At 36.2% G+C, this 14,645-nt stretch overlaps 2 protein-coding genes across 2 annotated transcripts; both read right to left on the bottom strand.

Annotated features, from left to right (window-relative positions):
* Positions 1–307: 307 nt before the first annotated feature.
* On the bottom strand, positions 308–7,439 carry IGIP (IgA-inducing protein). Its single transcript, XM_012728005.1, has one exon. The coding sequence runs from the start codon at positions 635–637 to the stop codon at positions 476–478; it is 162 nt and encodes a 53-aa protein (XP_012583459.1). The 5' UTR covers positions 638–7,439; the 3' UTR covers positions 308–475.
* Positions 7,440–10,294: 2,855 nt separating this feature from the next.
* On the bottom strand, positions 10,295–14,641 carry PURA (purine-rich element binding protein A; the record flags this gene model as incomplete). The annotated part of the gene is made up of 1 exon (XM_012727753.1): positions 10,295–14,641. A coding segment is annotated over one exon (816 nt), but the record flags the coding sequence as incomplete, so codon positions are not given.
* Between the last annotated feature and the right edge of the window lie 4 nt (positions 14,642–14,645).

Raw genomic sequence — 14,645 nt, 5'->3', positions numbered from 1 at the left:
TTTCTTTCTCTGATGGCTAGGTTAACCGTCAGACAACTGGAGAATTTAAAAATTGACTCAATCAACAAGATAGGGAGGCCATTCACATAAAACCTTTAAAAAGAACCAAGTTGTTTTCAAATGAAACAGAAAGAGAGTTTTCCAGTGTGAGAGAGGGCACACTTCAGGGTTGCAGCCAATTAATGACCAGCCAAGTATACCTGCTGCTGAGTCCTAATAGTGGCTTCCACTAGTTAAAAAAAAAAATCCAAGAGCAGCCAGACCCCCACCCCAAAGGCACTGAAACAAAAAGACTGATCTGTTTATATAGTCACATGAAAAATAAACATCTTTATTTTTTGCCTACTTTATTTCATTTTTTTCAAATAAAATTTAAATCTGTACAAAGTATACTGTTACAGTATATATTTTATAAGAATCAATGCCTAAAAGAATCACAATACTTCAATAAGCAGTACAGCAGACCTCGCTAGTTTCAGCTTTGATATTGAACAAACTCAAGCCGGCTGATGCACAACACATTTGCTTGGTTTCCACATGGTGAGTTCCCAGCACTGAGATGGGAGAACATGACAGCAAGTATGGTTATATTACAGCCCGACACACTGCGCTTCTTCATGTGATAATAACTGCACATATTTAATACAGAATGCTCAGATTTACTTTTTAAATTGCATTTGCTTACTTCTTAGTTGGCAAAATTCAGCATTCTTAATGGGGTCCCCAAACAGTGCAAATTAATGATATTCTACTGTATAATTGGCACATTTCCAATAAGGATTAACTTGTAAACTCAAAGAATATCACAACTTTGTCCTAAATTTCAACTAATATACATCTGGTCCATTTAACCAAAGTCATTTTGGAAAGATATTAAAGAACAATTATATTTCTGAAAGGATATAGTTTTGACCATTCTTTAGAGAAGATAAATTTTTAAATTGTCATTAAAATGTTTTACTATAAAAATTTTACAAACTTGATTAGAAATTTCAAGATTGATTCACAGCAGACAAATACAAACTGTTATGTTCCAACAACACCTACTCTTAGACTTTCAAAGAGAGCACAACCATGCCAGCTGTGGTAACTAAAATTCTGAACAGTGTACTAAATTTATAAGTGGTGCTGGGTCTAGCAAGTGTAAATACACAGTATATTTTAATCAAAAGAATTGTCTTCTTTATACTTTATTTGTTTTCCCATAAGGAAACATTAATGTTTACATTCTTTAATAAAGTTAATCTTACATCAGAATATAACTTAATACTGTCAGCAACAGGGACCACACACAGTAAATAAGAAGCACATTTAAAATAAGTCTGAATTCACATAGATTAACATTTGTTGGTTAATAAAATATCGACAGTATTACAATCTTACAATATTTACAGTAAGAAAAATCTAGAGTAATATATACCTTTCACAGCAGGATTCCTTTTTTTAAAATTTCTTCCAGTTTGGGATTGTGTATACACAAAAAAAGCTCAAATAAAACAACTCTGCAATATAATCTTAAAATAATGACTAGTGAGGGAAATTCTATCACAACCATTGAAAATAATGGTGACTTTTCACGGAGTCTGTGGCATCTGAGAACCCAGTTAATTAACCAAAGTCCTGCTCAAACCAGCCTCAAGTTACCCAGATTAAAGCTGCAGAACTCCGGCCTTCCCTGGCTGCTGAAAACCCAACAGATTTTCTCAACATGCTATAAGAAAAGAGGGAAAGTAGGTTTCAGCTCATACCTCATGGCTGGAAGCCTCCGGCCAGTGCACATTTCCCAAATTATGCTAAAGGAGGGCCAATCCCCAAAGCATCACAAGTTTATCCTCCAAACACAGGGTCACTCCTGTGTATCCTCCAAGGACAGCAGGGTCACTCATTCCTCAACTCTTGTGCATTAGGAGAAGGCATGAACTTGGCCCATATAAACACACCAGCATCTTAGAGACTTGGGACCAGGGCAAAGAAACAGACTAGTGCAAGTTTGCACTGAGATCAACAGGGAAAATGGGAAGCGATGCACATTTCCAATTAGAATGGCAAGAAGACGACCCACATCCCTAAACTGGAATTTGGCCAGGGCATCAGAGTTAGCACCCCCTCTCTGAGTACCGCAAGCGATTAGGATGTATCCTCTGGGCCTCTTCCAAAAGAGAGCATCTATAGTAAGTAATACCGTGTGGGACGTTAGTTCAGTGATGACTCCCAAGAAAGTTGATACAATTCTTGACTCTGGGGCTGTCCACAGCACTTGAGGTCACTCTTCTGAGCTGTGACCTGTCCCAACCCTGCTTACTTTTAAGAGATCTGATGGGCACAGAGCACTCAGGGATACGGCTGCTGGCTACTTTGGACTCTAGATCTCACGGGTAATCAACAGGTATCTGGGATTGAATTAGCAAACTGTACCATAGCTCCTTAAACAGACACTGTCAGGTTTGAAATCATGTCAAGCATGAATCTTCACTGTCAGGTCAGAAATCAAAGTGGGAACCTTCCCACATCAGCCAAGGTTATTTTGTCAAAACCTTAGAGGAGTTGGACAGTTTTTCACGTTATAAGTGATTAGTTTACTTATATCAGTCAAGCTGGACTGACAAACCAGACTAATCTATTTAGTTAGCTTTGTTTTTGTTTTGTTTTTGATTCTTACGTGTTAGCCCAAAACTGTTGTACTTGGGCTAAATACACTGACAGAGAAAATTCAAGCAACAAAAGTTTTCAGCAAACTTCTGTGGCATTTTCCTTTTGGAAGTCAAAGCAAGATCTAAAGGTATTTCTACCCAACAAAGTCTGTTTAAGTGTTTAATGTTATTCCTTTTTGGTCCTATACAGAATGCTATGACTTCTATATAGGTCTGAATGCTGCTCCATGTAGATTCCTTCTGTATATCTAAAAATATATACTTTTCAGTAGTTCAATACATGGTTAATCTTCCCACAGAGGAAGATTTTGTAATCACATGTTGCAAAGTAGAAAAACATCTCCTTTCTAAGAAAGGAAATATACTTTCCTATTGTACACTTTTGAATAAGCCCAAAGGCATGCACCAAAAATCATTATTAAAACTAATACATGCACTAAAATGATGTAGAGTTAGACTTAAAGTGCTGCTTCTCAATTCTCAAGTTTGGAGAAGACATTCTGTCAGTAGTTGACTCAGACATCCCCCCCAACCCACCCCACTCCATGGCATTAAAAGAAGAAAGTAAAAAGTATGAATAAATCTTTAAACTAGTCTTTACATGGGGTAAAGGACAGATATATCAACTATCCTATTTATAAACTGGATTCCCAGTCTTAAACAAAATCAGTATTTACTGGTAAAAATTGTCAAAGCTAATACATCCAAACAAATGTTACTAGTAAATAATATTCTACATAGAGAATAATTTACTTTGGTTTTATGCACCTTCTCAAAAATACTGGTGTCCCATGTCACCAACTGATGTGTTCCAGCAAAGGTATAAGGCAAATCTTTTTTTCCCTATTGACGTCTTGTTTCCCAATAGACAAAACTAAAATCTTTTGGTGAGGAAGGGGTTAAGATAATGGCTAACCCCTAGTCATCCTGAGCATTGTGGTTTATCAAACTCTACCCTGCTAGAAGCTGTCAGGCACCCTGACCCCTGCCTTGAACCTTGAAACTAGACATGGATTCCATGTCTAGAGAGGGTGCCCTGACTCCTTAGAAATAGCTCTCAGAACTTTGCTTCTTTTGTCTTCCATCTGGATGGTTTAATGTCTAACAAAGCTGGTTACAGTCACAATTTGCTAGTAGGGGCCACCATTAACAATAATTCCTATCACAACTGTTTTAAGCCAATAATTTCTAGTTTTATCAATTAATCACATTAATTTTTTTCCCATAGAGTTTACATAGAGCAGAGATTCTAAACTTGGGTTTCAGAAGATAAGTTATGCCCCTGAGGTTATAAGCAAAATTATCTGTGTTTGAGCAGTTTTTGTTTCCCCTGGGGAGTGGGTCCACCATGTTCATCAGATTATCAAAGGTATCTGTGACCCCAAAAAGGGGTTACAGGGATTCAGAGGGATACCCGTAATTTATTTCATACCAGGATTGGGGGGGCAGAAACTAAAAATGGCCTCAATAAAAAGGGCCAAATTATTGACCTTTTCCCTTTATTCACATTTGGGAAATAAGTGCTTCAAACTAAGAAAAAAAATTAAACTGATTGAACTCCTCTGAAAATAATCAAAGCCACTTTCTAATTTTTTTCATTTTTCATATATGGTAAATTTAGTCTTCAAAAAAAGGTTTGGAGACTGAGTTTTAGACTCTTCCGAAAGGAAATTCATCGATACAATGTTGATCATCATCTACATTTAAAGAATTGACAGCATAAACTTAAGACAACAGTAATGATGTGAGCCTCTAATTTACAATTTGAGTAAAGGATTATCTAGAGTCAAATACACATTTGTCAGCTTTCATTCCCAAAATTGGTCCACATTTAAACAACTACCAACACAATTCCACTAGATAAACCTGAAACCTGAACCAAGGAAATTTAACTTTCTAGCCAAATTAAAAACAAAGCCACAGGTTCCACAACAAAGTCCAGCCACAAGCATTCACAGTGATGCATTTCAAATACATCTGAATTTTCAACAAATTTGCAAACATAAGATCCGGAATGACTAGCAAAACATGCTGAGTAGAGCATGTCAAGAATTAAAACACCACTCCCTGCACCCCCATCCAGACACGCACTCAAGCATTCCAAAAATAAAACAGATCTGAAAAGAGGCCTCTTACTTCTTGGTTTTAAGTATGAAGTGTCTAAAATGCTATAGTAAGGAGATATAAAATGAAATAAAAAAATAAAAAATGATTTTAGCCAAAACACATTTCTGCTCTATTGACAAAACTGTCAAACTTTTTTCTTTTGCAATTCTGAACATGGCCGTACAATCTCACTAAAACAAACAAACAAAAATGTTCACAGATACACTTTTTGTTCTATTCTTTCTAGAGCACATTTTTGAGGGTATAAGAATGCCTCTAGTTAAAATAAAGTCCCTTACTCCTTGCCACCCTCTCACCCTCAAAAAGTGAGTCAACCTTGAATTCCAAAAAGGAATATTCATTTAATATAATTATTTTAATACTAGGTATAGCATATAAACCATGAAGAAACTCTACATTACAGAAAACTACATGAAAGAGGGAGCTGCCACTTGACACTGTTTTCACTTCTGGCTTTTTAAGCCAATACCCAGCAAGTCTCAAATCTCAATGACTTCAGTGAAAAACAATCAACACTCCAAAACCAGGCCATCTCAAGCTGGAAGTTGCAAAGATAATCATTTCATATACATACATAAAACACACACACACACACACACACACACATTCCCTATCCTAAGCTTCACTTTGTCTATTCAAATAGTTTAATAAAGCTCACGTTTACAAAGGATTTTCCTGGCAAATAAAGGCCCATATTAAAAATTTTATCAAAACAAAATTTTTATTCTATATAGCTAACACTAAGAAATATTCTCTTGGACTTATAAAGCATATTTAATTGCATATAAGTTTTGCTTTGGGTGGGATATTGAAAACAATTCTGTAAGAAATTAGAAAAGACTAGAAACAAAAATGAAAGTGACTAGTCCTAAATTTAAAAAAATCAAGTGCAAAGATAAGTAGTGCAGAAAAAGAAAATTAGAAATTTTATAGGCAACTTTACAGTCTTTCCTGCTTTTGCACTTTTACACACTGACAACTTTATAAACCCTAACAACTGTATGCAGCATGGAAATGGGCTATCATTCATCTCCATTGACTAGACTAAAGGAAGTCTTTCAAACATTTGTCTCACAGTCATTTAAATCACTGGTTCTTGACACAGCTTGGGAATTCACTTCTTTTTTAAGTGATTCCTAAGGGAGGGGCTATTTAAGAAGGCTCTGCACTGACTTAAAGAAGTTATAGTACGAATCTGTACTATAACTAAAATCTGACACACAATAAAATGTGGAGATCATATGAAGTGCCAACTCTACAAAAATAAGCTTTAACAAAGATAAATCTGCTACAGTTAATGAACTTGACATTTGTAACAATAAAAAAAGTTACCATTCAAACACAAAATCAGAACTTTTTTGGCTATGTTAAAGAGATTTTATCACTACGTATACAAATTTGGGTAAAATTGAACTTGAAAATAACAAGTCAATAGCATTGTGACTAGGTCAAACCAAACTAGAAAAGTTAATACAAATATACTTGAAATTTTAAAAATGAGCATTACAGTTCTTTACATTAAGTAATTTAAAATGATCCTAGGATAATGGGAACAAAAGTCTAAACACTATCAGTTCACCCTACAAAGGACATAAGAACTTCAAATGTGTACAAAATGATATAGACACATCTGCCTTCACTGAAGTCTCAGGAATCCTACAACTCTAAAGTAACAGAGAAGGTGGGAAAATCAACACAAACTTGTTGGCAGGGGTATGTTATTTAGTCCCAGGAAAACAGTATTACTGAAGACCTCATAAAGTCCACAAGATTAAATAATTGTTAGGATTGCAAATGTAGAAGAAATTTTAAAATATGAAGTTGCAAGTTATTGTTTATACCCAGTTTTTATCCTCTAACTTAAAAATTTATGTGGACTGAAGGCTCAACGTTCTGTAAAATCATACCTACATGGATATTTGTGAACCATAAAATGATTTGACTGAGGACTAATTTGAAAAGTAAATAAACTACATTGTTACATGAACTCAGAGCATATAGTGTGTAACTATTTGGCAGCTTAAAAATGACAACTCTGAAAAAGTTTGAAATTTGCTAACCCTCTTTCCTCCAAAATAGTAAGTCCCCAGCACTAACTTGGCTTGACCAGCAAAGTTGCCATCCCACCATTGTGCTACTTAATTTGTCCTAATAGAGAAAACACACTATACCTGAAAAAAAGATTTGTAATATACATCATCACAACATCAAGTTACAGACCTACAGCTTTCTCATAATCAACAATGGACAGACCCATTTTCTCTAGCTTTAATAAAACTTCCTTATTGAATATCAACTTCATCGTCTTCAGCAAAAATCACTCATTTAAGACTCCATCTTAGTAACTTCTCCTACCTGCAATAACAATTTCTCCCACTATACCTGCTATCGTTATTACTTTATTTACCTCTCATACTCCCATTCATTAAACAGCTCTCCCACCATTCTGTGCTCAAATTTCTATTACCTGTATGTCTCAGCCTCCAGTAACTTCCCCCAAATACACATACTTCTTACTCTCTTCAATTCACAATTTCTTCATGTCCATGCCCATCAAACTGCCAACTTATGACTATGGGAAAAACAGCAGTCAGGAAAAAAAAAACAAAACTGCCTCATTACCTCATAATACACAAATCTTTCTGGATCATCAGTTAGCTATGTTTAAGGCAGGAGTCAGCAATTTCTTTACTTCCCTCTCAAGGGGGTAAGCTCGATTGCTACTGGCAGGCTTTCGACAAGAACAAGAATGAGAAAAAGGAAAAACAAGGAAAAAAGAAGATGGGAGAAAGAAAATGCATATGTACATGGTAGGTAGGTTGGTAGGTAGGTCAAATACCACCAACTACCTGCCAATTTACTCCAGCTGAATGGGAGTTTTACCCAATCTCACCATGCATCTAACAATTCATTACTTGATGGCCATCACTGAACTAGTCAAGATAAATACGTAAGTCACCTGTCCCATAAATTTAATGGTCATTTCACAATAGGACATCTTAAGTCCTCCTAGGATCCTTTTGTATGTCCATGCAGTTTAGACCAAAACACATGGTAGAGTTATTTCCATATTTTTCAAAATTCTAGCAGACAAGGGCTTGGTTCTAGAACTTGGAGACCTCTTGAATCATTACAGTAGACCCTAAATCAATAAACTAAACTATTTTTTTCATGAAATGTTACCAATATTTAATTATTGAGCAAATTACTGATAATCATCAAAAAAACAAACATCATGAAAACACAAAAATCTTAAAGTTCCAAAGTGAGTAAAATATTTCTAGTCTAGAAGTATATTTTATTCAGAGGATCACCACCATGTTTCTACCTATCAAACAAGACAATTTTCCACAAAAGCAAAGCACATCAGGGAAAAAAAAAATTACCAAACATAATATGGGGAAAAAATAAAAATGAATAGCTATGAAATTCTTTTTAAGAAAATGTTTTTAACAAGTGATCTTTGCCATATTCAGCTTTTCCAAAGATATAAAGTGCCAGCAAAACTTAGTAGTCAGTTTAGCAGCTAAAAGATGACAAATTACTGGCTTGAAACTTAGCACATCTCTCCCTTTCACCTGGTGGTTCTTGCATTCTGAAACTCTACCTGCTAGTTTGGATTTATCTTTACTTAGTCCATAATGAAATTTTTGTTCAAAAAGAATCTGTCAAATGGCCTAGGCCTTAAATTCAAGTTTTGTTTTAGGATCAAATAACTCAAGTATTAAGTCTATCTTTAAAATGTTGCAAATTCTCTATGGTAATTCATGGTGCTGGGTGAAAAAGGTAATAGCAGTGATCATTTTAGTTTTTATCATGTATTTCTATGAATGGCCTAAATTCAGTTGGCTTGTAATGGAAAAAACCCTAAAGTATAATTGGAAAATGGGTAAACTTTAACAGATAACTTTACACAAATAGTTTCAGCAAAATTCTAGTAAAGTGTTTCCTATTCATTCCATTCTCATTGGAGGGATATCTCCAGTTACTAAGGATGCTCAACTTTAGGGACAATAAACTATAAATGGTATATTCAGAGTTATCACCAATTGTTCCAAATGTAAGTTGCTAAAGATTCCCTTGTTTTAGTAACCTTTTACTAGGGAGCAGTCTCTCATTTTGATACTGAAAAGACTCTTAAAAAAGAAGGAAAAAGTCATTAGATTTGGTATCTCATTCTTTATGGGGAAGAATCTTAAAATATGTTCACATGTGAGATAAAATGAACTGTGGAGCTATGAAAGCCACCAGAGCTATAATTTCAGAAATCCCCATAATGAAACCATCTAGAAATGTGTGTGTTTGTGTGTGTGATATGCAAAAATGAGTTGGAATACTTGAGAGGGTGAACCATATGTGGAAAAATAATCATGTCTATGGTGGGGTCACCATGGATGGCAGATAACCCAAAATGTCATAAAAGAAAATGTTTAAAAAGTTTCAAGTGCCAAATGCAAAGCACAGAAACCAAAATAAATGAGATGACCTCTACAAATATCAAGTTCCATAAGAAAAAAGGAAGAAAAAAATTGACATATGCATCATGGACATGTGCATACACCAAATCTTAACAGACTTAAAGGTGCTATAAAGTGCTTGGGCCATGGTACCCACCCAGATCCTTGTTATCAACAGACTTATCTTTCCCCTCCCTTCCACCCCAATTTAGTTCCATGTTCCTGCAGAAAAAAAATACACTACTCCTATATTAATAAGAAATGAAAACAGTGAGTACAACTGATATAGATCCATTGACTTTTATTACAAATGTACTTGATCACTTGGCTTCAAAAAGTTTAAAATCAATACCCTATTTTCTGTATGCCAGTACAAAGCAAACTTTTACAAATTAAATACCTAAAAATTTGACAAAAATATTAAAATTTGATGAAAAACAATTATAAAAATCCTTAATCTCTCTCTTCAAAAAAGGAGGCAGTCTTCCCAGTCCTATTATACAATATTAATAATATTCACCATTTTTAGAATAGGTAGCTAAATTATATTTTTCTGTTAGCATACAAAAACTCTTAGACTAATAGATTTTATTTGTATATGCTCCAGTTAAGTTTGTGAATGCCATCTGATTGCAATATAATCAACTATCTTTAATTGAATCCTAATTTACACTTATTTAATAATTTGCATAGTTTAAAAGGGATAAAGGTTACTCTACAACTAATTATCATAGGCTATTACAGTGCTATTTTTCAAGGCAATAAGTATTTGCTCCCAAATGAAATTATCTGTCTTCTTTAGTGAGGGGTTAAAAATACTAGCAGCTTTCTCCTTTACCTGAAAAATCAAATCAAAATAGTTATCCATCTCTAGATGCAAAGACCTTAAAAAATACACTTTGCTATATTTTGCACTTTTGAGTCAAATTACAACCCCTGCATGGGAAAACTAGAAAGTGAGCCTTTCAAGGTTTTTAATTTCTTTTGGTTTTGGTTTCTACTCTCCATGGCTTTTGAGAAGCTGGAAAAGTTTGTCTTTCCTGACTCGCATTGTCTTTCCCCCCCCCCCCCATTTGGCAAATATTCATCTATCTCCAATCTGTATCTAGTGGAGGAAAAGCCAACATGGCTTTTCTTATGAACTTCCTTTGTTGTCAAAGGCATGTATAATGATTTCTACAGTTCTGGTTAGTTAACTTTAGCTCCCTCTGTGGCTGGATGACTGCTGCTTCTAACATCAGCATGATAAATAGGAGGCACAAATAAAAAGTAGCTTTAAAAAAGATTTGGTGATTTAAAAGAAAAAGAAAAAACACCAAACACACACATATACATGGGCATTTCAGATCTGGTGGCTGATCTCTGGATTAAATTACTTGACAGTGTCTCTCATTTTAAAGAACATCAATATTGCAATGCATTTCAAGTTTTCTTTTATACTTAGGCAAATAATATAGTTTAACCAAGCTCTTGGACCTTAATTGTAAGACAAAGCAGATCATTAAAAATAAGGCATACTTGTCATGAATTAAGTTTTCTTTGCTTGTTTTTGGCACATTTGATCATACTGTCTTCTATGAATAACACATATGGTCAAATATACCATTTCCTTTTTTGTTTCAACACAAACAGGGCATACCAACTAGTGAAATAAAAACAAGGAAAAACTCCAACATAAAACACTGATATATAGAACCTTGGTAAAGTACCGAGCACCTGGGAGAAAGGGTGGGGAAAGGATGAAACAGGAGAGGGGTGAAGGGAAGGTTGGGTAGGTATATGGGGAGATAAAGTGAGATGCAAAAAAGAGCATCTTTACAGTCACTTAGTCTTTTCTATAATCACCTCTAAGTCTTGAAAGATTTGCATGTGGATTTCTTTTTAGATCCACTGACCGTAAATCAGACACTGGTTTCAAAATCTTAGTAAGATTGTGTTTAACTGTTATAGTGTAAAGACAATTGCACAATACATGTGCTTCTTAATCCGGTAGGATTCCAAGCAGAATCTGAAGTCTATAGGTAAGCAAGGCTTCACTTTAGGTAACTCTGACCCTAAAGAAAACCTCATGAAAGAACTCGCATCTCAAAGAAAGGACACTTTGCCTAAGTTTGCTGTGTTTTTGTTGACTTGCACTACTTATTGCTGGCTACTACGAAACACTGATCTAGGAGTACTCCAACAACCTGTAGTACAAGGCTTAACTTTAAGAAGCTATAGTAAACAAGAGACAAAATCAAAGCAATTCTCTTTCCTAACTAGTAACAACACAGAGAATGCAGTCTTTTCCATATCACAGTTAAAGTACAGTGAACAAAACAGCTCAACAAACCTTAAGACAAAAAAGTGCAGGTTATTAATGTTTACATGCAGTTGATAAGCATTCCAAATGTCACATTATGCACTGTAAAAGCTCAACTTTACTATACGGAAATAAGAAAAATGCACCTTGGGGGGAGGGGAAAGCAATTTAATAATTTCCAGTGATTTTGTAAGTAAAGAAACTCCTAACTATTGTACGGTCACCTCTTATTCAACATTGCATGAATATTAAAAGCAAACAATTCAATGGGAAAATGCACAGTACAATGGAAATAGCTTGTTATTCAACACATACAGTAGATCTCAAAAACAAAGACAACACACTCAACCAGGGAGTTTAAAAGTATCAAATCAAAACCCAAAGAACCAGAACAAAAAGAAAAAAAAAAAAAGAATCCTTCAAAAGGACAACTGTTTCACCTTCCTAGGCCAATGCTTTAAAATGTGAGAAGCACCAATACCTTCCAGCTCCTACAGGTGGTGTCTTCTACATACAGCAGTTAGGTCTAAATGGCTGGATATGCCAAGAAACAATTCCATCCCCAGAACTCTATCAGACAATATCTTTTTTTTTTTTTAAACCAAAATACTTTCTACAGAATTCCAAATCAAAATGTACTGTTTAAGGCATCTTTTTTTTATAACATTTTCTCTTCACTCAAAGATGATAGTCATGCAGCAGTTTAATGATAAAAATATATTAATATTTTACTATACAGCAGCAAGAAGTTAGTTGTCAATTAAAAGCACACGAACATCTTTAAATGAAAACCTGTAAGACTATCGTTACAAACAATTTCAGTTTGGAGGACACCAGTATGGTAAAGTGCTCTCCTAAGCCTTGCATTTTCATCCCCTACAACCTTGATTATATGAGTTATAGAACATACTTTTTTGATAGGCTTGTACACTTAGGGAACACAAATACACTTAGCATATAATGTAGCCAGTAATAACTAGCACCACAGCTACATGGAAATCCTTTACATACACCAACTTGGCTTTCACTTCTAAAATGAAACTCAGAATCCATGGCTCAGTAGGATAACTATAATTGTGTTGCTCTGCTTTTTAACAGGTCTACTTAAGTTAAAAGCACTGGCGAAAATCAAAGGATAGCTTCAGACCTCTTACAAGTTTAGGAGACAGTGCTAGTGACCACAAAGACTCACTACCTGATGTCCAAGTACAGGTTCACTGGAAATTGCTGCACGTTAGTTATATTTTAAAAATCTTTCTACACATAATAAAAAAAATATATTATGAACGATACAAGTACATCTCATATACACAATAATGACAAAAACGCCTACTCAGTCAAAGCAAACAGATGCAGAAAAATATTATGGGAGATTTCCTTTTCTTTCTTTCTCCTTTTCCTTTTACTACTTGAATAACTTTGGTTCCAACCGTAAAAATCACAACTTAGCAAATTTCATTTAAATGCCTTTTTTAATAATTTCTTCATGTTCACAGAAGTTTCACTGACCATTTTTATATGTTTAAGGTCCAGATGCAATGCATATTGTATAAAAGAGAGCACTTATTGTTTACCTTGCATGAATTAAACCTACGTACCTTTAACTCTACAAACTTCTGCATAACATTTAGACAAAGCTCAGACACACAGCATGCCTAGCCCTCAAATATATATACACATCTCTAATCACAGGTATATAGGGTGTCAAATATACTATAACCTCCATGTAAGGTCTGAAATTTGGTAACAAAATGAGAAAAACTAAAAATATTATTTTACGTGTTCTAAAATATCTCTTTTTTGTGCTAAAGTCAAATGTTAGCTCAACATGAAAAGGACTTTTATATAATTCAGCAATATTATAATCTTGACCATTTTGCAAACACTTTTAATAATAATAGCTTAAACGTGTACAAAAGTTCTTGGTTAATTAGGGAAATAAACACTCAGTTCTTTATATTTTTTAATCAAGTAGGAAACACAGTTCATATAATGTTATTACTTTTTGTATTTTTTTTTGTTTTTTGTTTTTAGCAGCTGCTTACTGTTTTATATGGTGGATAAAGTGGACAACATCCAGCGATGGGTGGCAAGTCAAGAAGAGAAACTGTCAGTTGGTGGAGGTTCTGTGGGTGGTGCTCCCTTGGAGTTAACAGTTATTTTTTTTTTAACTTTTTAACTTTTTATTTTCTCTCTCTCTTTACAGTATATTTTCTCTGTGTGTGGCTGTGTGTGTGTGTATGTGTGTGTGTATGCATGTGTGGGGGGTTTATTTTCATTCAGTTTGATCAATCTTCTTCCCCTTCTTCCTCACCCTGCAGCAGCAGGGTGGTAGCGGCGGTCTCCTCCTGCTGCTGCTGCTGCTGCTGGTGGAGTTGCTCACAGGCAGCTCGCTTCTCCCTCTGCTTCTCTTGAATCTTCTTCATCTCTTCCGAGTACTTGCAGAAGGTGTGTCCGAACTTGGCCCACACCTTGTAGGGCACGGTGATGGAGTTGCGGTAGGTGGGCTTCACCTCGCTCACTCGCATAAACACGCCGTACTTGTTGGAGCCCACATCGAAGAAGAAGCGCTTGTTGTCCACAGTCAAGGAGGTGCCCTCGGGCAGCTCGGCCGGCTCCTCCTCCACTCCGTAGTCGTCAATGAGCTTGGCCAGAGCGTCGCGGAACTCGATGAGCCCCTGTGCGGGCAGCGCAATGGTCTGGCCCTGCGTGGAGCCCAGGCCGGGGCCCCGGTTGACCGTCTGGCGGATGCGCAGGAAGCGGCCGCGCTGGTTCTCCTTGAGATCCATGTAGTACTTGCGGTTCTCGCGCACCAGGAACTCGCTCTTAAGCGCCCGGCGCGGCTCGTCCTGTGCCTGGGCCAGGTCGGGCGGCTGGCTGGGGCCCAGCTGCGCGTAGTGTTCGATGAAGTCGCCCAGGTAGTCGCGGAACTCCACGGCCACTGACATGGAGAGGGTGAGGCGGCTCTTGTTGCCGCCCGCGCCCACCTCGGCAATCTTCAGGAAGCGGCCCTTGGCGTTCTGCTTCACGTCCAGGTAGAAGCGCTTGTTCTGGATGTCCACCCGCTTGGAGGCCAGCTCCTGCGTCTCGTGCTGCAGCCCCCCCGGG

Source organism: Condylura cristata, unplaced genomic scaffold, assembly GCF_000260355.1.
Source record: "Condylura cristata isolate star-nosed mole 26May11 unplaced genomic scaffold, ConCri1.0 scaffold00021, whole genome shotgun sequence".
Taxonomy (NCBI): Eukaryota; Metazoa; Chordata; class Mammalia; order Eulipotyphla; family Talpidae; genus Condylura; species Condylura cristata.
The sequence above is the reverse complement of the archived record's forward strand: the minus strand, read 5'-3'. Positions and strand labels throughout refer to the sequence as shown.